This window comes from Gossypium hirsutum, chromosome A02 (genome assembly GCF_007990345.1).
Source record: "Gossypium hirsutum isolate 1008001.06 chromosome A02, Gossypium_hirsutum_v2.1, whole genome shotgun sequence".
In the NCBI taxonomy this organism is placed as follows: Eukaryota; Viridiplantae; Streptophyta; class Magnoliopsida; order Malvales; family Malvaceae; genus Gossypium; species Gossypium hirsutum.
The window spans coordinates 100302825-100325434 of NC_053425.1; the positions used below are offsets into that span (position 1 = coordinate 100302825).

The window sequence follows — 22610 nt, forward strand, 5'->3', positions numbered from 1 at the left end:
TTTTATCTTAAATCATTTTGTATGTTTTTATTTTATTATGCACATTTTATTACCTTCATAAATTATATCTATACTATTATTTGAGTGTGTGACTAAGTTGGTGTCATGAGTCAACTCGATACCAACTCAATCAAATAAATTATTAAAATAACTTTACATATTTTAAATATGTTATATTTTTACAGTGACATTTTTTTCTTTTTTTCTTATTTTAAAAAGGGTTAGCATTTAGTACACAGACAATGCATTTTTTTTAATTCTAAAAGCACTCTTAAAAAATTGTCACATGTCTTTTTTTAAAATATGACACTTGCCAACCCTTTGACTCTGCTTGTGAAGTCTAAAAACTCTATTGATAATGTATCAAATATTTTTTCTTTTTCAAAAACAAATAAAAGAAATTACAAATGTTATGATTTGAACTCATGCCACAAGCATCTATAATTTTTTTTTTACCATTTCAACTATAATTTTATTTTTATATTTTTTATACATTTCAATATCATTACACAAAATGTTTCACCCACATTGTTTGTATATTTATACTATTATCTAAGTGTGTGATTAAGCTAGTGTCATGAGTCAACTCGACACCAATTTAGTCAAGAAAAATACTCAAATAACCTTATATATTTTTACAAAGTTATATTATTAGAAGGGTACTTTTGCCTTTTTCTTATTTTTAAAAAACTAATAAAAAGTTGCAAATGTTATTACACATATGGCATATACATTATTATTATTAGTTTCAAAACTTTCGTTTCATTGTTTATTGTATTTATTTTTAAACATACAAATGTGTTCTAAATAGGTGGTTTCCACGCACATACGCTGTAACGACCCGATAGTCATGGGTACCGAAAAGTGTACTTTTGGGTCTTCGTTTTCATAAAATGGATTCGTAAATATTTATTAAAAATATTTACGAAGTTAGTTGTGTGGTTAATTAGGTTTTGTCTAGGTGAATTAGCTTGAATTAAGGGTAATTAGGGGTCCGTTTGTTTGCTAGTAAAATGTTTTTCGGAAAATAATTTCCGGAAATATTTTCTGGTGTTTGGATGAATCTGTGTGAAATATTTTCTGTTGTTTGGCAGATTTGCTGAAAATATTTTTCGAAAAAGCTGTTTTTACATATATTTATATTTTAAATTGTTTTTTAATAAATTTATACTTTAAATTGTTTTTACATATATTGTAATGATTTATTTATAAATAAATAAATAAATCAAATTAAATATATAATAATATTCAATTATTAAGCTAGAATATTAACCGTCATAAATTGAAAACAACCAAAGTCAAATAAATTATTTGCAATTGTGTTATAAAAAAATAAAAAACAAGGATTGAATAATTATAAATTAGCTTCCAAACCACAATTAATACTAGAAATTAATAATATTATCCAAATGCATAATTAGTATAATTAGTAGTGCACCACATAATAACAACAATATTGTCCAAGTACATATATAACTAATATTACACCACATTAAAAGTATCAATATCTTCAGCCTTGAGAAAATTTTTGAAGCCAAATTTTTCTATGCTTCTTACTTTTAACTAAAAAAGCTTTGGCCTCGGATTCATGACTTACTAGATAATCAAACATGGAACACAGGAAGTCATCATTAAATCCTTCTTCCTCCACCGACATCACTTCTTCGTAAAGATTTGGTGTCTTATCCGCAGTAAATTGTTCCAAAGCATTAGCAATTCTGCCAAGTTGTTCACTTACAAATTTAATTTGTTCATCAACGATACTTTCTTGAACATTTTTTCTTTTACGTTTGGATGTGCCAGATGAAGATACATTTGTTCTTACCTCTTCAATCTCTTCATTGTCTCCGTCTATAGGCACTAAATCTTGGTTAGCATCATCCAAATCTATGTCAGCAAATGTTCTGGCAAAACTCCTTGTTGCCTTATCTTTTCCAACAGCCAAAGCCATTTCATCATAATGATCAATGCTTTTATTCAAAAATGGTTCATACTTCTTGTGTGCCTGTTGAATATTATACACAATCAGAATAACAAGTAAAAAACAATTGAAATATACTTAACATATATATACATAAATTACCATCACTGCTGCATCATATGTCGCTCTATCACATGTGATCATTTTCATGTTATCATCCCATCCAAAACCACTTTCATCACGAATTGCACATATAATCTGCCACTAGTTTTTTACAGTCCTCAAATGATTTTCCACATGTTTTGCATCGCATTGGACTTGAAATCTTTCAAAAATAGCTACGGCAACTCGATTAAAAGAAACTGCTTTGAAAGTGTTAGAAGGCTTATTTCCTTTCTGGGCCTCCTCTGCTAGAATTTCAAGAAAAAGATGTTCCATCGGTTTTGTCCACCTGAATTGCTTGGAGGTCCCTTCTTTGTTGCCCTTACCTATTTTACATTAATAATTTTCATTGTCAATCATTTCAATATCATTGTCCAACCAAATAAATTCAATATCTAACATAATAAATTCAACAAGCTTAAAACATAATAAATTTAATATCTAACAAATTCAAGACATAATAATTTCAAAATCCAACAAACTAAAATTTCAATATCATTATCCAACCAACATTAACAAAAAAAAACAATTTTAATACTAAAACATACATAACATAGAAACAATAACTCTAAGCCCTAAACCTACCTAATATTTCTAGCCATATAATCAGTCCACTTAGTCTGTGTAATTTCGTCTCTCTTAGCAGACCATTCTCTTGCTTCTTCTCTTTCTTCTCGCTCCGTAAGAGTTGGTATTATCAAATCAAACTCAAGCTCCTCGTATAATCCATAATTAAGTAAATCACTAGGATCAACTCCCATTATATGATTATGAATGATACAACAAGCCAAAACTATATCTACTTGAGTTTGAAAATTCCAAAATGGTTCAGCATCTAATACACGAAACCGTTTCTTCAAAATCCCAAAAACACGTTCAATGGTGATTCGCAATGATGAATGTCGAAGATTAAAGAGTTCCTTTGCATTTTCAGGCCCCTGATCACTAGACTCTTTTAAATGATATCGGACACCACGATAGGGGGTAATATATCCATTTCGGATGCCATATCTAGCATCAACAAGATAATATTTACCTACAATTTTACAAAATATAATATTACTAATAAATTATGAGCTTAATAGAACTATTTGGTATTTAATGTTAATTCTTACCTTCCGAAATTCTTAATCCTCTTGGGCGTGAAAGTGCATCACTTAAAATACGAGAATCATGTGCACTACCTTCCCAACCAGCTAGAACATAGGAAAATTTCAAATCAAATGTGATGGCAGCTAATACATTTTGTGTCGTCCCCCCTTTACGGTTACGAAATCTTCTTTGAATGTTAAGTGGAACGGATGCACGAACATGAGTTCCATCTAATGCTCCAATACAATCTTTAAAATAAGGATAAAACCTTGGATTGTTTCTGATTTCACTAGGAGTTGACTCATTAGGTAATCTAATAACTAGTTTATATAATTTCAAAATAGCTCTCAATACAACCTTAAAGTAACGGTGAATAGTCTCAGTTGGTCTATAATATCTAGATCCAATCACTCAAAACTTTACATTATGACCAATTATATGTAAAAATATAACTACTTGCTCCCTAATATTCACAAACTTAGTTGATTGTAACAAATTATTCCTACTAAGAATATCACACAAATTAAAAAAGGCAATCGGTCTCATCCTTATCAGATCAATACAATGCTGGTCACCACTATATAAAATACTATTAATATAATTTTTCCTTTCATAATCTCGATTCACACGAGGGTGAGAAGAAATTTCCTTCCTAGTTTTTAATTTTTTAATCCAAAAAGCCCCAAAAGCTAAAACTGAAGCCACAACTCCGACAATTGCATTTTGATCTTGATTACGATCCATCTACACAAAATAATGACACACAAATATTTGATCCCTACAAAAAAGATGCAAGCTTATCATAAGATCACATATATGAATAAAGTTACCATGACTACATACAAATATGAAAATGTTTGAATAAAAAATATAAATCAAAAAAAGAGTTTGAAAGCATTAAGTTAAACCATGAATTTAGTTAAAGCTATAAAGCGAAAGAGGAAACTTAAATCAAATAGACAGAATGATGTAAACTAATTCAATATTAATGGTGCAATTTAATTTTATAATTTTGATGGAAAAAATACTAGTGGTGGTCAGGGTCCTTCAAACAAGCTTTAAATTAGTGGATTATATTGTTTGTAGTGTCAAATATTGATAATCCATACCCATTCTAGTTTGTCTTAAAAGAGAAAAAAGAAAATAATAAAACCAATAATAAATAATTATAATTATAATTAAATTCCAAGTCAAAAACACTTTTCAATATCATATTTATTATTACATGATTATTAAGTGAATTTATTTTTTAAAATTTTAAAAAATCATACAAATAATTAGATTTAAAATTTTAAATCCAAAAAGTAGAGAGACTAACTTGAAAATAAAATTAAGGATTAAATTTTAAACGTATGTAATGTATAAAGACTTAGAAAAATATATTTCAACCTTTAATTTTATTACTATAATTTGACACAAAAATAATAATTGTAATTTTTTTTGATAATTTAACTAGAATTAAATCAAAATAGAGAAAATAAATTTGAATGCCTTAGAAGCCTGAGGATGGAATAGATTATCTGAAAAAAAATAAAAAGATTATCAATTGCTTTGTTATTTTTTGCTTCTACTTCTATTTGTGATTTGCCATAGGCTACTAGAAAAATCTTGATTTAAATCGCTGCCTTTTCTTTGATTCTTGTTCTTTATTTATTCGGGAGATGATTCCAAATAAACAGGTACGGAAGCTATAATTGTAAACCACAATCGAATTTATAGAAGCATTGGTTTATACATTTCTCTTAGTATCTACTCTAGGGATAATTTTTTTCTCTATATCCTAATAATAAATTTGAATTTAGTCAATGGAATGAATATATATCCCTACTGGTTGCCTAAAGCTTCCAATTTATTAATTTGATGCAATATGTACGTTAATAATTTTAATATATATGGATAAATAAGTCATATTTTTTACAAAATATTTTAAATGTTAAATATTAAAACTACATAGTAAATGTAATTCTATAAAAAAAAAATCCTTGGATCTGCTATATATCCATGTTTCTAGCTTCGCTCGCAACACCTAATAATAATTTCTTAAAAAAAATTCTCTACTTTTTTCGGTGGAAGTCAAAGATTTTACACAAAATAAGATTTGCGAGTGATGGATTAAGAGCAATTATATAAATTTGTATAAAAAAATAACTATCTAAATTTTTTAGTAAAAAATAAAATTTATATTATAACAAATAATCTATCTATAAAATTTTGCTTTGGCACAACATTAATTCTCAACTCTAAAAATACATTAATTATTATCAAAACATCAATGCTAAAAATAATGATAAATCATAATCTCATTTAAGACCATTTTCCCAAAATCAATTAACGCAAAATACAAACAAACTTATAAACTTCATGTATTGTCACCATTAGTATTATAAATCAACCTTTCAATTTCTTTTTTTTTCTTTGGCAAAAAAAATTTCACTCCAAAAAACAACAAATAACTCGGATAAACTATATGAGAAAACTATAGTATCCTCTAAGTTTATCCTAGATCCTTACATTAAAAAGATGGAGGTGCAGGTAAACCATCCTTGTCAAAAACAAAGACCAAGGAAGATGGTAGTTGATTCCAACAACCAGAAATGTACATCTCTTGTTTAGCAAACCAATTCGTTACCCTATTGACTTCTCGTTTAATAACATTAACTTTCGCAGAAGACAGTTGCATGACTGCTTATCAAAAACCTCAAGGATACGCCTTTTTCTCCATCTTTGATCTTAACTCCTCTTCTTAATATCTAAAGCAATAATTTGGGAGTCATTCTCAATTATCATCAAATTGCTCCATTTGCTCTTCATAGCTAATTTAATCCCCGCAACTATAGCTTTAGCCTCGGGAACCTTTGATGAATCCACTATAATCCTTTTACCAATCTCATCCAGCATCTTCCCACTTGCATTTCTGCCTATTACTACAATACTAGCACAAGATATTGAGGTGTCAAATGCCCCATCACAATTAACTTTAACTTAACCTTTTGGTGGTTTCTCCCAAACATCAATACAAATTGTCGACTTCCCGGTTCAATCAGAGTTATTGTTTGAATAAACGACACCTTGAGCAAATAAAAATTCATCCACCAAGCAATTCCATATCAAGAAATTCAAAACAACCAAATGAAAACTGAAAAGCAATACTCTGATAGTTAAATTAAAAAGTAGGACTAAACCCCAAGTTTCGATTCCTTAAATAATCGAGGTGGACAGTGTTAATGGCAAAAAAACTCATCTTCAAAACTAAAATTTATTTCCAACATGAAGAGAAAGACAAAAGCTATTCGGCATGTCTAATATGAAGTGGTTACAAATAAACTTACAACTAATTAATTGCAGCAAACAGCAAATTACAACAAACAACAAAACCAAATAAGGTCTTGTGAGAAAAAAAGTAAAATAAATCCAGAACAACTTATCCTATAGATGCTGCTTGCTAAGACTGGTCTTTTTCCCCAGAAGCGTCACAAAAGTTTTAAAGTTTTGAGGAACATTCATCATTACTGCCAATTGACCACCAAAGAGAAAAGAGAAGAGGCTCTCATGCTTGATCCTTTGATTCTAAAATCTATCTAACTAATGTATATATGTCAAGAAAATCACTAGTCCTTCATTTGAAAAACATGCTGCTATTTCATTTCAATCAACAGAAAGAAAAAAGTAGACCATTCTCTAACTTAAGCTTCTTTATCTTATCATTGACCTAAGCCTGGGCGTATGAGGCTTTCTAACTTTGTTTTTAGTAAGGAAACTCTGTTTCTTTTCAACTCTGTTAGTGATCTCCAATCGAGCTTGATACCTAGTGGGGATTATTGCGTTGGATTGATCAGTCGATAATCCCCTTATGACTTCAGGAAGAGACAAAAGGTCAATGTTTTATGTGAAAAAAAGGGGTCTTTAAGATCTCTTAATCTGGCTGCTGGTGCGAGCTTCTAGCTTTCTAGATGGGACTTTCTAAATGAGTTGATTCTCCTGCAAATCCAGCCGAAATGCTTTCTTCAACAGTAACTAAAAATACTTATAAAAGGGGTTTTTTGTTTTTGGTAAGAAGGAATGCCCTAGTTTCGATTATTAGTAGAATTGCAGCAAACAACAAACAGAGGAAGTAGAAGGAAGCAGAGTTACCTGGATGAAGAAGAAGGAAGATGAAGAACGGCTTGGCTAGGAAAGATTGGTGAGAGTTGGAACCACCGAAACGAAATAGCAGCCCTGAGAAGAGAAGATTTGTGAAAAGCTAGGAAAAAATAAAATTAAAAGATGATAGAAGAAGTAGGAGGAACGTACCTGGATGGAGAAGAAACAAGATGAAGAACGGCGCAAGGGGGAAGCCTGATGAGAGTTGGAAAATGTCTTACAGAAAAAAATTCTGTAAGACATTTTCCTTAAAACCTTAGGCATTTTATCCGTGATTGTGAAAATATTTTCCCCATGTAAAAGCTTTTCAGTCAAACAAACACCAAAAAATCAGGAAAACATTTTCCAGAAAATGTTTTCCTGGCAAACAAACACACCCTAGGTGTAAGGATTAAATTAAATAAAGGGAGAAAGTTTAATTATAGATTAGAGAAAAGTGAATGGACTAAATCAGCAATTAAACCCAAATTGACAAGTGGATGGTGTATGTCGAAACCTTTTTTTTGGGTTAAAAAAACGGACGATCGACTTTGAAAACGAAATATGGAGTCGCGCCACCAATCTATTGTTTCAGTGTGATTGGATCACCTTAATAAAATATTTTACTCCATTTAAACCAATTTTGGCCTGCGTAAATTAGAGAAAGTGGGTTCGGGAGTCGGTTACATATGAGGAAGGATTAGCACCCTCACTACGCCCAAAATTGGTACCAAATTGATTAAATACTGTCCTTATGCCTAAGTTTTAAAGCTATTTTTTGAAATATTATTCCTTTGAAAACATTTGAATAGCTCAAGTTGGTCGTCAATATTCTCTTGTTTCAGAGGAATACAGCATCACATCCAACACGATAGGACACGATCCTTTATACCCTCAAAAACACGATAAATTTCAACTTCCAAAAGTTCATATGTTGCAAATTACAAAAGGATGCCCAATTATTTAGTCCAACGAAAAACCGAAACCCAGCACGGTAGGGCACGATTCCTCGAATTTCCGAACATTGAACGTTGCCTCGCTTTAGAAAACACGAGTGAAATTCCAAAGGAATATTCGATTATTTTGAACAAACGGGAAATCGAAACCCAGCACGATAGGGCACTATTCCCGGAATTTCCAAACATCAAATATTGCCTTGTTTTAGTGTTTGGAAGAACACGAGTAAAATCCTAAAGGAATATTCGATTATTTTGAACAAACGGGAAATAGAAACCCAGCACGATAGGGCACTATTCCCCGAATTTCCAAACATCGAATATTGCCTTTATTTTAGTGAATCTTCAAATAAACACTTGTAGAACTAGCTCAAAACGTATTAATTTTACTTGAAGTAAGATGGAATAATTAATTAATTTTTTTTAAAAAGAAGTTGAAAATCATAATGCAACATTTGTAGACTAAAGGAAAATAGAACATGGGGTAATATACACTCATAAAATACAATGCTTGATGAATGAGGATAATGTATCTTGTTTAACTAACAAAATAAGCAATTAACTATAATTAATCTAAAAATTATAACCTAATTTCAATCACGTATGGAGAATAATTGATATAACAATAAAATGAATAAATGATGTGCAACGATAATATACATATGGCATAATATAAAACGATCAATGCAAGATGTAAAAAAAAAAACAAAATAGCAATTAGAAGCCAATGTGGTATAAAACAATTTTAAAATAATGACGAATAAATGAATACATAATTTACACAATATATAAATTGATGAATTTAAAACTATTTGTAAAAACAAACTAAAGATGTATACACATAATCACTAAAATATATGTTATAGGATGAATATTTTTAAATTGAATGATATGCAAAGTATTGAAGAATATTGGTTTAAAATTGACAATTTACATGTAATAAAGAAAATTTTAAATTATGTATAAGATATAAATAATAATAATAATAAAAATGTATAATAAAATATAATCTTTAAAACATAATGGATTTACAAATCATATATATGTATACATAAATAAATTTAGAAATAATTGTTTGTAGAAATATCAGAGAAATGTACACAAGATTAAATTATTTTTACTATATACGTACAAATATATATAATGAAACATTTAAATGAAATACTATCTAATATATCAAAAGAATACAATATAAAGAATTTCAAAACAATAATTTTATAAAAAAATGAATTTTTAAAATAATGATTTAACCATTAAGATAATATATGTAAAAAATATTTAAATGAGACATTATTTAATAGTTAAAATAATATAATATAAATACAAATTTCAAGATAATGATCTTATAAAGTAAGGTATTAAAATAATTTGACACACATGTAAAAACTAAATCGACCCTCAAAATTCATAATGAGTATAAGATTCCATTACAAATAATACGAGTATATGAGTATATAAGAACTTTGAATCAATTACTACATCAAATGTTAAAATTTTGTGATATGGAAAAAAAACTTCGATATAATATTCATGCAAAATAAAAGAATTAACATATAAACAAATGTTAAATGAACGTTAAAATAATAAGTTATACAAATACAAACTTAATTTTCATCAAATTAAAATAAAGAGGAAATTTATAAATGAAACAAGTCACTTGAAAATAAAAGGACCAATATGCGATGTGCGCAAATGCGTAGGGACTCAAATTGGAAATAATCCAGCTCCCAAAACGCAGTGTTTAGGCGCGGATTGAATTGTAAACGCACGCAAATTACAGTACCAAATTTAAAAATAAAATAAAACAAACAGAGGGTAATTGAACACCCGTGCGAAGAGGGAGGATTAATAGCGCAAATAACCCTCGCAGGCCCAAGACGCGCGGATCTGGACGCATCAGGGTCAGGTCACCTGGTCACGGCTCTTAAACGGTGCCGTTTTGAAGCCATGGGAATTGGCCTAAAACGATGTCGTTTCCTACGTTTTATAAAAGCCAAAATTTAAAGAAACCCTAAGCAGATACTTAGCCATTTGAAAAGAAAACAAAATAGACTTAAGACCTTCCCCCCACTCTCATTCGGTCCGCCGTTTAGCCTTCATATCTAGCCGGAGGTTATCACGCGAAAGCCTAATCCGGCTCTGTCCAACCACGAATCCGAGGTTTCACTCCAAAGCTTCAAAGTCCCCGCCTAAACTTCGATCACAACGAAGTGGCTAGGACTCGAAGGGGCCGATATGAAGGTAAATTTCTTTCCCTTACTCTTTTTTTTTTAAAACGAATGTCAATCATCAAGAAAAGCCAAAAAGAAAAATGAATGAGACACAAGATTTAAATCAATCACCTTTTTGATTTGATTTCTGCTTTTTTCTCTATTCTGTGTGTGTGTGTGTAACCTTACAAAAGATGAAATCCCTTGGCTTTATAGCCGAAAGGAAAGAAAGAAAAAAAATACATAAAAAATACAATATTTGTTTTTTGTTTTGCTGTGCGTTCGTTCTTTTTGCAGGTACGGAGTGTGCTAGCGCTTGGCGTGAGGCGTACGGAGGCGCGCGTGGCGGTCGTACGGAGGCGCTGGAGGCTAGCTGCGGTGCAAACATTAGGTTTAAGGTTAGGTTTTTCTGAAAACCTTAACATTTTAGGCCTTTCGGGCCTGTTCTTGCAGTTGGGCCACAAGTTTTTGTAATTGGACTGTAAAAACTGGACTGTTATGATATTTTTTATGATTTATTTTTTTTGTTTTGTTTTTTTTTGTTTTGCGTTTCCACGGGCCCGAGCCAAAATCGGGCCTTACAATGTAGATGATGACATGTGTTAAAATAAAATTCATATATTAAATTAAAATATATATATTTACTTATTATTTAAGTAATTATTATATTATTATATTATATTAGTATAATTAAATAAATGAATAAAACAAATAAATAAAGAAATGAGAATAGAAAATGAAATAGAAAAGAACATAATAGAAAACGAGTAGGAGAGAAAAAGGGAGAAAAGAAAAAGAGAAAGAAAATGAGGAGAAATTTAGGGATTTCAAGGGTTTAAGCTCAAATTGTTTAGTCAAATTAGTCTCTTTTCTTCTAAATTTTATGTTTTTAGAATCCTAGTATTAAATACTACTTAATCTATGTTGAAATTTTGGAAAATATTGAATTTTTAGATGTTGTTCATGTTGAATAATTTAAGTATTTGAGACTAAATTGATAGAATTTTAAGTTAGAAATGAAAAAGAGATTGAATTGTAAAATAAAGTATAAGTTTTGAGTTATAGGGACTAAATTGAGAAAATTTCAAATTTTAGGGATTTAAGTGAAATTAAAGAGTTGAATTTAGTCTAAAGTGGGAATTGAATGAAAATATGAGATTAGTTTTGAAGAAATAAAGTTAGTCTCGGATTAGAGACTAAATTGGAATTTAGGTAAAAGTTGAATAAAAAAATTTAAATATTCAATGTGACATTGTGTGTATTGATAATTTTTTATTGTTTCAATTTCCGTAGCTAACATTGTGCCGAAAAATTTGGCAAGGAAGGGAAAAGAAAAAGTCAACAAGGAGTAGCTCGAAAAATTACGGTTTGTATTTCTATAATCCGAATTTAATTATTAAAATTATTATACTTTGATTTATTGTATATGGTAAGTATGGAAGGTGAGAATTATTGTGTTTACAATTGAGATGGATTGATTTGGTGTGTGATGAAATTGATATGAATATGTGATTATTGTGGAAATTGAACATTGAATATTGTTATACTTGAAAAGTGAATTGAAACCCTATTAACTACATCGGGCTGAGTTGAATATAGTTGTCATGCCATAAGATTGAAAGAATTCAGGGATACTTCGACTTCGAGTCGATGAGACACTAGGTGTCAATCTATTACTTCGGATAAATTCGATTAGGTATTGGGTATCAATTTTCTTCGGCATGACTGATGAGACACTGGGTGTCAATCTATTACTTCGATTTATCCGATAAGACACTGGGTGCCAAACTGGTGTGTTTTGGTTGGATCCGTGTATCCGTCCGAGTCCGAGTTAACAGGGGTTATTGAAATAAACAATGTTATGATTGATATTGAATGGTGAAATGAGATATAGATAGAGACACATGAATCAAGTATTTGTGAATTGAATATGAATGATCAATATTATGGTTCAAGTAATATGTGTTGATATTGTGAAAAGCTATATGGGATAGCAATTGATAAGAATTGAATGAATTATAAATGTTTTGTCTATAAATTGATTAGTAGTATGATTAAGGTTTTGTATGATTCAATGTATATGTTTATTTATTTTACTTTAAAGTATTCGGATTAATTTGTCCTTGTAGTAACTGAATGTTAACTTTATATTTTGTAGGAGTTGAGAAGGAAAGAGGATGCAATAGCACGAGGTAGGTTCTTTTTTATTTTTTATCTTGATGAGTCTTGAGTTTATCCATTACCAGTTTGATTTTGACATGAGTCCCTTAAACATCTTTGCTTTTTTCTTCCAAAAGTTTAACGTCTTTCCATTAGAGTTTCATCGTCAAGTTTATCTCCTCTTCCTTTTGATCGACATTTTCAATACTTTGGGTTCAAGATCCCCTATATGCTAGAGGTATAGAGTTCGAACTTTGGCATGAGCTTGTTTTTCAGCAACTATGGCATTTTGCGCTCATCTTCAACGATTACACACTTCAAAGTGACTAAATATAATACCAAATTTGTTTAAATGAAAAAATAATAACTTTATCAATGCTATTGGACATAGAAATTAAGATTATGATAACTAAAAACCTGTGATATTTGTGAGCTTAATAAAAAAGTGAAACATGTTATGAGTCGCATGAAATCGAGAAAGGAGATAGACATTAAACACGTGAGGTTCGTCATGACATCTCCTTTAACCTTCATTTGACCCTTTTTGTCATTTTCATATATGGCTACTTATTTTCTCTTTGAGGCCTTTACAAGTCCATCAACATGAAACTGGATTTATGCCTGTCACTTATTTACAGTGACATTAGCATTTACGATTAGCCTAGCATCAGTTTTTTATTATGGGTTTACTTTTTACTGATTTCACTTTCATTACAGTAAATGGTATAGCTAATTTCCTTGTTTTGCTCAATCAGGTGACCGAGATTCCGTTTAACAATTTTCTTTATTATTGGAACAAGTCTTATCCTGATATTAACCTAATGTATCTATTTTGGTAATTCCATGTTTCATTTGAGTTATTGATTACAATTGTGATTGTTTGTTGCAGGGTTTTGGTTTTGATTTTAAACCTTATGTCCACCCAATCTATAATGCAATAATGTCCCGCTTGACTTACCAAGATCAAGATCAAAGTACTTCACTAAGTTATATATGCAGGCATTGCAATACTTTGGCTTCATCTAAGCTTGAACCAGCCCTCAGTTGTATATTGTTTCTTCTTTTTTGATCTTTTTCCTTAGATTAATGAGAGGTGATGATGATTTGGCATTTTTTTCTCACCAGGATGAATTTTGTTTTAGAAATTGTAATACTTTGTGAGTGTGTCTGTGTGCGAGTGTTTTTTTATATATTAAATTACATATTGAATCAATGTTTATGTATTAAATTTAAATTCATTAATTTTTATATTTAGTTTTGAAGTTTAAAGTTTAATAGAAAATTTAATTTAATTAATATTTTTTATTTATCCTTAAAAGTATATAGTTTAAAGTTCAAATTTCAAAAATTAAACATAATATAATATTTAACATAGAAATAAATATTATTTAATTAAAATAAAATAATTTTTTTAAAGGTCATGATCTTTAGCGGCGTTTGTGAGAAAAGCGCCGCTAAAGGTTATGTTCTTTAGTGGCGTTTTTTTTCATAAACGCCACAAAATGTTAGCGGCGTTGTCTTTAGCGACATTTTTTACGGCGTTTGTAAAAGCGCCGCAAATAGTTCTAGCGGCGCTTATATAGGCAAAAAAAAACTCCGCTAAAAACCTATTTCTATTTTGTTGTAGTGGTTGTTTTCCATGCGCAGGATAGATAAAGTCAAATTGCCGATTCAGCATCCATCCGAGATCCCGAATTCAAACATGGTGAAGTATATTTCTTTTTGGTAATAGCATGTACCTAGGATGTCTTATTTTTGTCATTTTGGGAAATGAATGTAAATGATATTATAAGATGATATTGGTTGCTTAGATACAAGAATATATGTGTTATGTTGATGTTTAATATGAAATGTTCGATTTGATGTATAAGTGAGTATGTTATAGGCAAATTTAGGTTGAAATTGGCATGAATTTAGAATTGGCTTGAATGGTGTTTATTTAGATTGATTTGGACATTATATGTGAAGTACTTATGAGGGTAAATTGGTTAGGTCATTGGATTGATTGTTTTAACATGTTTTAGATGTATTTGAATGTGTTTTAGATTGGTTGAATAAATGGTTTTTGAGTCGCTTGGTGTTCAAAATTGCATGGTATGGTAAACTTGATGCTTAAGGCTTATTTTGAGTCCACACGGCCAGTCACACAGGCGTGTGACTGGACTGTGTGAGACATACGGCTAACACATAGGCGTGTGGTTTGGCCGTGTGTCCCCTGCAACTTTAAAATTTCAAAACAGAATGCCTAGGAATTTCACATGGGCAGAGACACGGGCGTATGTCTCAGCTGTGTGAGGCACATGGCCTAGTACACAGGCGTGTGGTTGGTTATGTGGCCTAAGTTAGAGAGTTACACGGGATCGGACATGGCCTGGGCACGGGCGTGTCCTATAGTCACACGAGCATGTCCCTTGAACACACGGGCGTGTATGCCCTATATCTAGGAAAATTTTTGAAATTTCACGAAAAATTCTCGGAGTACCCAATTTAGTCCTGATTTGTTTCTAACATTTATTTTGGGCCTCGAGGGCCTAAAGGAGGGACAATATAATTAAGTTATGATGTAATGCTAGATGATTAGGAAATGTTTGTATTTGATCTGAAAACTCTGGTAAAGCTCCGTAACCCTATTTCAACGACGGATAAGGGTTAGGGGGTGTTACAATTAGTGGTATCAAAGCTTTCCAGGTTTAACCGATTCTCGGACTAAATCGAGCTCGAAATTGAGTCTAGAGGTACATACCATAATTGAGTCAAACTGAGTCAGGATTTGGATGCTGATATATATATTGTTTGTTTTTTTTATAGTTGAACATGTCAGATGACTATAGTAATGATTTTGATCAAGAAATGCATACTGGCGATGAAGAGTCTCGTGAATTAGATGAAACTAAATCGGTAACACCGAGTGTTAACCCAGTGTGTAACACCCCAAACCCGGCCTAGACGTTATAACCGGATTCGTCGTGCCACATCAAAAACGTTAAAAACATTTTTCCCATTCTAAGTTCAGAAAATCGTACTTGATGTTCAAAGGATTAATTCGTTAAGGGTTAAAGTGAATGGAAGCTGTGCACCAGGTAGGAAATCGGAAAAGAGGAGGTGAGTCCATCGGACTGCTTAAGTACCAAGCTCTTTCGGATCCAATCCTAGACATGCACACCGCCATTGCCACACTCTAACATCGTGTATATTTTTAGGTTACCATGGTAGTTATGTCTATTTTAGAATAAAACATATTTAAATTTGGAAAACGTTATCATAGCAGAAGCCTTGGTTGTTATCGTGTTACTTTGAAATCAGTTTATGTTTTTGGAAAACGAACCCTAGATCTAGCCCATTTTGATAGTTAATATAATTTAAAATCATCATGATAAGTTATAAATCAAAACCTAAAAAAAATAATCATAAGCGGCCTTATTACATAACAAAACCCAAATCATCAAAGTAAAGAAAATTGAAGTCTAAATCACCAGAAGAAATCTATATTGCAGAATGAGTGGCCACTCCGAATCCCTCGCAGCTTCAAGCCCACTATGGTTGGGGATTACCTGCATGGATGAAAATAGGGGATGAGTTTGGGGAAAAATAAGTGTGTAAAATTAACCCAACCATAGCCCATATCGGTTTAAACCACAGAAACAGAATAAATGTGCCTTAGCCCAGAACAGAATACAGAATTAAGCCCATAGGCCCATAACAGATCAGATCAGATATTTCATGTATATGCAGAACCCAACCCATAACCAACCACATACACCCCCTTACCAACCTTTCACCATGTGGGGAGACTACTCAACCCACCCAACCGCTACACGCCACAGAATTATGCAGCATGGCTGCTAGAACAGATAATGTGACAGAGTCACCAGATACAGATAATCGTGGCAGAGCCACCAGAATAGAAATATGTGGCAGAGCCACCAGATCAAATAATTGTGGCATAGCCACCAGGACGCATCCTCCAAAATATAACTCTTGTCCCCATGCAACAAAAATTCATTCATGGCCTACATCATACAGATTTAAATCAACATGCTTTTCAGACAAAATTAACTTTAGAGGCATATTGGTCATTTACACCTAGGGGTATCATGGTAATTTCCCATACATAAGGGTATTATGGTAACTTAGCTACTTTAGGGTCTTCATCCATATCCTAACCATTTACGTACTATCAGAACACTTACCACGCAAACTTACCGAATTGGGCCCGTTGGCCCATGAACCCGATTTTTGGCCCATTAAGCCCAAGTTATCAAAATGTACGAAATCGCACGTACTGCAGTTTATTACCTTCAGAATACCAAACATACAAACCCAACTATCTTACGAGCATTCGTACACTTGCAAATTCCCAAAAATACCAACTTTTCGGCATTTTGGCTTTTCGGCTTTTGCCGATCTAGTCTGTGAGAGGGTGTCAGTTACACACCTGTTTTATGACGATTCAATGACGAGATCCACGCACGAAATACCTACAATTATAATACTACCACGTTAATCTTACTACCGAAACGAACTACATATTAACTTCTTACCATATTCGACCAACAACACCTTAGGCTTTAGCGTTTCTACCTTTGCCGAAAATAGTGTCTCGATCCAGATCCGTTCGCTCCACTTGTCCAAGCCCTTGATCAACAGCCTCTTAATCACAGTATTACCAAAATAATACTATTATCACAACCCCTTAGGGCTACAAGTCCAAAAAAAACGACAACCTCCCTAACCTTTTAAGGATTTCGGCTTTTCTTAAAATATGCAAGATAGGCTAAGTTGGAAAGACTTACCACCGATTCTTCCAGTCAACGTTCCCCCTTAGTTTCTACTTGATTCTGATGCAGTTCTAAGCCCTCAAACGATAACAAAATTCGAGCCCTCAGTGATCTCAGTATTCGGCTATGCCCCTAGGATAGTGTGAGAGTTTTGGCTTTTTGCAAAAGTGTAGAGAAAGATAAAATATGAGGGTTTTTACTTGTGGTATTGTCGATAGAACCCTGGGGTTTAGAGGTTGAGAGAATCGGCCAAAAATGATGAGAAAAATAAGAGATTCGGCTAGGGAAAAATTGGTACAAAAGGAGTCAAGTTTTCGGGATTTCGGGATTTCGGGATTTGAGGCAATCGGCTATAGTCTTAAAAATAATAGAAGGAAGGTGGTATAAAGTAGGGTGGCTGAAGGATTCGATTATGGGGAAAAGAAGAAGAAAAGAATAAGTGGATGGAGAGAAGAGAAAAAGAAGAGAAGAGGAGAATAGTCAGAAAACGACACCACTTACCACTAATGCCGAATTTATACTGGCACTAACCCTAGCCGAAATTCCCATGCTAAAGTCCCTTGGTCGGCCACCTCTTGTTCCTTGATCAGCTCCTAGATCTCCTCCTTTATCTGCTCCTAAATCCTATCCCTTATCAACTCCTAAATCCTTTCCTAACAGACTTTCACTTCAGTTCCACTGCTTACCTTTTATGAACATAAAAATATTAATTCCCTTAATATGTTGTCATTGTGACTTGAACCTCAGCTCTACCTAGCATCCACATGCCACTTTTATTGCCTTGCCAGTGGCGTCACATGCCACTTTGCCACTTGCTTCCTTATGTCTTATTTTACACAATTAATGCTTAAAAGCCCAATTAACCAGAACCCCTTTTTCTTTTGGAATTAAAATTAATTAAAACTACCGGGTTTTACCTTAAGCTTGGGCCTTCTAGAGGCCCACCAACGTACTTAATCCTACAACAAACAAACAGGACACAGATAATTTTAAATTTTTCCAACATTTTTAAAATTCCTGAAAATTGGGGCGTTACAACTCTACCCTCCTTAAAGAAATTTCGTCCTCGAAATTTACCTGGTCCGAATAGATGAGGGTATTGTTGCTGCATCGCCTCCTCTGGCTCTCAAGTAGCTTCCTCTCTGCCATGATTACGCCAAAGCACCTTTACTAATGGGACAAATTTCCTTCTCAGAATCTTAACATCTCGATCCAAAATTTGCACAGGCTCCTCCTCAAAAGTCAAATCAGTTTGCACCTCAATTTCTGCAACCGGCACGACATGAGTAGGGTCAGAACGATAACGCCTTAACATGGAGACGTGGAAAACATCGTGAATCTTGTCCAACTCTGGAGGTAATTCCAACTGATAAGCTACTGGGCCTACTCGCTTCAAAACCCGATAAGGCCCAATGAACCGTGGACTCAGCTTGCCTTTCTTACCAAACCTCAATATCTTCTTCCAAGGAGAAACCTTTAAAAAGACCATATCCCCTACTGAGTACTCAATCTCCTTACGCTTCAAATCTGCATACGATTTTTGCCTATCAGATGCTTCTTTCAAACGATCCCTAATTATTCCGACCTTAGCCTCAGTATCAGCCACCAATTCCGGTCCAAGAACTTGTCGCTCCCCTAGCTCCGTCCAACAACTAGGTGTATGACACCTTCGACCATACAGTGCTTCGTACGGTGCCATTCGAATACTTGCCTGATAACTATTGTTGTACGCAAATTCTGCCAACGGTAAGTAGTCCTCCCAACTACCTCGAAAGTCAATCACGCATCCCCTTAACATGTCCTCCAGAATCTGAATGACCCTTTCTGACTGACCATCAGTTTGGGGATGGAAAGCCGTACTGAAGTTCAGCCGCGTCCCCAATGCCTCATGCAACTTTTTCCAAAACCGAGATGTGAATCTGGGATCCCGGTCAGAGATAATCGAAACTGGGACTCCATGAAGTCGCATAATCTCTGTCACATACAGTTTGGCTAACTTCTGAAGAGAAAAGTCGGTACGTACTGGTATGAAATGGGCCGATTTGGTCAACCTATCCACAATCACCCATACCGAGTCTTTCTTCGATGGTGTCAACGGCAACCCACTCACAAAGTCCATGGTTACCCTCTCTCACTTCCAAAGTGGTATCTTTACCGGCTGCAATAGTCCAGAAGGTAATTGATGCTCAGCTTTCACTTGTTGACATGTCAGACATTTCCCCACGAATTTCGTTATTTCTCGTTTAAGTCCAGGCCACCAGTACAGTTCCCGTAAGTCGTGATACAACTTATTCCCTCCAGGATGCATGGCACAAAGTCCCCCATGAGCTTCCTTAAGTATTGACTGTCTCAAGTCAGAGTCCTTTGGAACACAAATTCTTCCTCGGAAGCATAGAACTCCTTCATTATTTAACCCAAACTCAGAAGTTCCTCCCTCTTTAACTTGTTGAAAACGAGCGACTAAGGACTTATCTTTCAACTGTTTTTCCTTAATCTGATCCACCCAGGTTGGCCTTACTTGCAATTCAGCCAACAGACTTCCATCATCATACAGACTTAGACGAGCAAACATTGCTCTCAGATCAGATACAGCTCTACGACTTAGAGCATCGACTACCACATTAGCCTTGCCTGGGTGATATTCAATCGAATAATCATAAACCTTAAGCAACTCGATCCACTTCCTTTGCCTAAGGTTCAGCTCTTTCTGAGTCAACAAATACTTAAGACTCTTATGGTCTGTGTATATAATGCACCCCTCTCCGTACAGGTAATGTCTCCAAATCTTAAGTGCAAAAACCACTGCTGCTAATTCCAAATCATGAGTAGGATAGTTCCCCTCGTGAGGCTTAAGCTACCGTGACGCATATGCAACCACCTTACCCTCCTGTATTAACACGCAGCCCAAACCTACATGTGATGTGTCGCTGTACACAGTAAAATCCTTCCCAGACTCCGGCTGAATTAACACAGGTGCTTCGGTCAAAACTTTCTTCAACTTTTCAAAAGCTTCCTGCTGGGTCTCAGTCCATACAAAGGGTACCTCTTTCCTTAAGAATTTAGTCAGAGGTGCAGCCCACACCGAAAAACCTTTCATAAATCTTCTGTAATATCCAGCCAATCCCAGGAAACTCCGTATCTCCGATACTGACCTAGGCGGTTTCCACTCCAAAACTGCTTCAATTTTTCGAGGATCCACCTTAATCCCCTCAGCAGAGACCACATGTCCTAAGAAAGTTACCTCCCTCAACCAGAATTCACACTTACTGAACTTTGCATAAAGTTCCTTCTCCCTTAACACTTGTAGCACTATACGGAGATGCTCATCTTGCTTTGCTTCCATTTCAGAATATACCAGAATATCGTCAATAAAGACGACTACGAATTGATCCAAAAATGGTTGAAACACCTGATTCATCAGATCTATAAATGCCGCAGGAGCGTTCGTCAGCCCAAATGGCATAACCAGAAATTCGTAATGACCATACCGAGTCCTAAATGCCGTCTTATGGATATCCGTCTCCTTGACCCTTAACTGATGATATCCAGATCTAAGGCCGATCTTAGAAAATACAGAAGCCCCCTTAAGCTGGTCAAACAGATTGTCAATCCTTGGCAGTGGATACTTATTCTTAATGGTCAGTTTGTTCAACTGGCGATAATCAATGCACATCCGCATTGTACCATCCTTCTTCTTCACGAATAACACCGGTGCTCCCCATAGAGACACGCTTGGCCTAATAAAGCCCCTATCCAACAACTCTTGAATTTGTACCTTTAGCTCCACCAACTCCTTCGGTGCCATCCTATACGGTGCGATCGACACTAGCGCCATTCCAGGCAGCAAGTTGATTCCAAACTCCACTTCTTGGTTTGGAGGTAATCCCGGAAGCTCCTCCGGAAAAACATCTTGAAACTCCGTTACGGTCCTGACCTTATCCACTGTCAATCCCTTCTCTTTCGACTGGCTTACGAATGCCAAATAGGCCTCACAACCTTTTCGAATCCACTTTTCGACCCTCAATGCCGACACCACATTAGACAAATAATCCCTTCGCTCACCTATCATCATAACCTCCTCACCCTCCGTGGTCCTTAACACCATTCGTTTCGCAGCACAATCCAAAGTCGCCCTATGCTTAACAAGCCAGTCCATTCCTAGGACGAGGTCAAACTCTCCGAACGGCAACTCTATTAGATCTCCAGGAAAGATACTACCTTGAGTTTCTAGGGGTACATCCCTATACAGTTTGTCTACCCTAACCGAGTGGCCTAAAGGACTTAACACAGATACCCCACTCACTATCTTTTCAGAATGCAATCCCAATGACCCAGATATGGCACATGCAACATAGGAATGAGTAGATCCAATATCCACCAAAGTAGTATATGGCATGCTAGAAACCAAAAACGTACCAGTTATGACGTCAGGTGCGTCGCCCTCCTCTCGACGACGAGCCGCATACACTAACGCTGGCTGTCGAGCCTCAGCATTTCTGGCACCCTTGCCAGACACCCCTCGACCTTGACCATTTCCATTTCCATTTCCGCTCCTACTTTGTCCACGTCCTTTCGGTGGTTGTGGTCCACCTCTCGCGGGTTGAACAACCCTCTGTACAGCAACTTGGGCCTGATTAGCTCTCTGTGGGCAGTCCTTAACTCTATGCTCCATAGATCCGCATCGGAAACAAGCACCGGAACGTTTCCTACACTCACCCAAATGTACCTTTCCACAGTCTTCACAAATTGGCGGTCTAACCACATTCACCGGAACTGCTCGAACTGGCTCATCCACTCTCGCCCTTTTGACATTCTTATTTGTTCCACCCGAAGGTCCAGAATCTCTCCGGAAACGGTTCTGATCTTTCTCACGGTTCTGCCTCTCAGCACGCTTTACCTCCTCAGCTATCTTAGCTTTTTCCCCCAGAACCGCGAAATCTCGCTCCCTCTGCGGAGCAATCAACACCTTAAGGTCATCTCTGTGTCCATCCTTAATGCGAACGCTACGCTCAGACTCCGTAGCGACTATCCCCATAGCATACCGGCTCAGCCTCAGAAACTCAGCCTCATACTCAGCAACAGTTTTACATCCTTGGACCAGATTCAGGAATTCCTTCCTGCGGGCATCCACATAACTTGCCTCGACGTACTTTCCTTTAAAGGCTGTCTTAAATAGCTCCCAAGTAACCCTATCAGCTGGGGTTCCATCCCT

The 22610-nt window shown here is 34.6% G+C and overlaps 1 protein-coding gene across 1 annotated transcript; it reads right to left on the minus strand.

Moving 5' to 3' along the window:
- Positions 1 to 1492: 1492 nt before the first annotated feature.
- On the minus strand, positions 1493 to 7319 carry LOC121210353 (uncharacterized). Its single transcript, XM_041082327.1, has 4 exons — positions 7307 to 7319; positions 4285 to 4289; positions 2084 to 2409; positions 1493 to 2005 (listed from the first exon to the last, which is right to left on the minus strand). The coding sequence occupies exons 3-4, from the start codon at positions 2129 to 2131 to the stop codon at positions 1511 to 1513; spliced, it is 543 nt and encodes a 180-aa protein (XP_040938261.1). The 5' UTR covers positions 2132 to 2409; positions 4285 to 4289; positions 7307 to 7319; the 3' UTR covers positions 1493 to 1510.
- Between the last annotated feature and the right edge of the window lie 15291 nt (positions 7320 to 22610).

Excerpts from the sequence above, each read along its gene's own strand:
- LOC121210353 (XM_041082327.1), bottom strand. The coding sequence starts at position 2,131 with ATGAAAATGATCACATGTGATAGAGCGACATATGATGCAGCAGTGATG. Across the intron at positions 2,006-2,083 it reads CATATGATGCAGCAGTGATG|GCACACAAGAAGTATGAACC; the intron begins GTAATTTATGTA and ends AATATTCAACAG.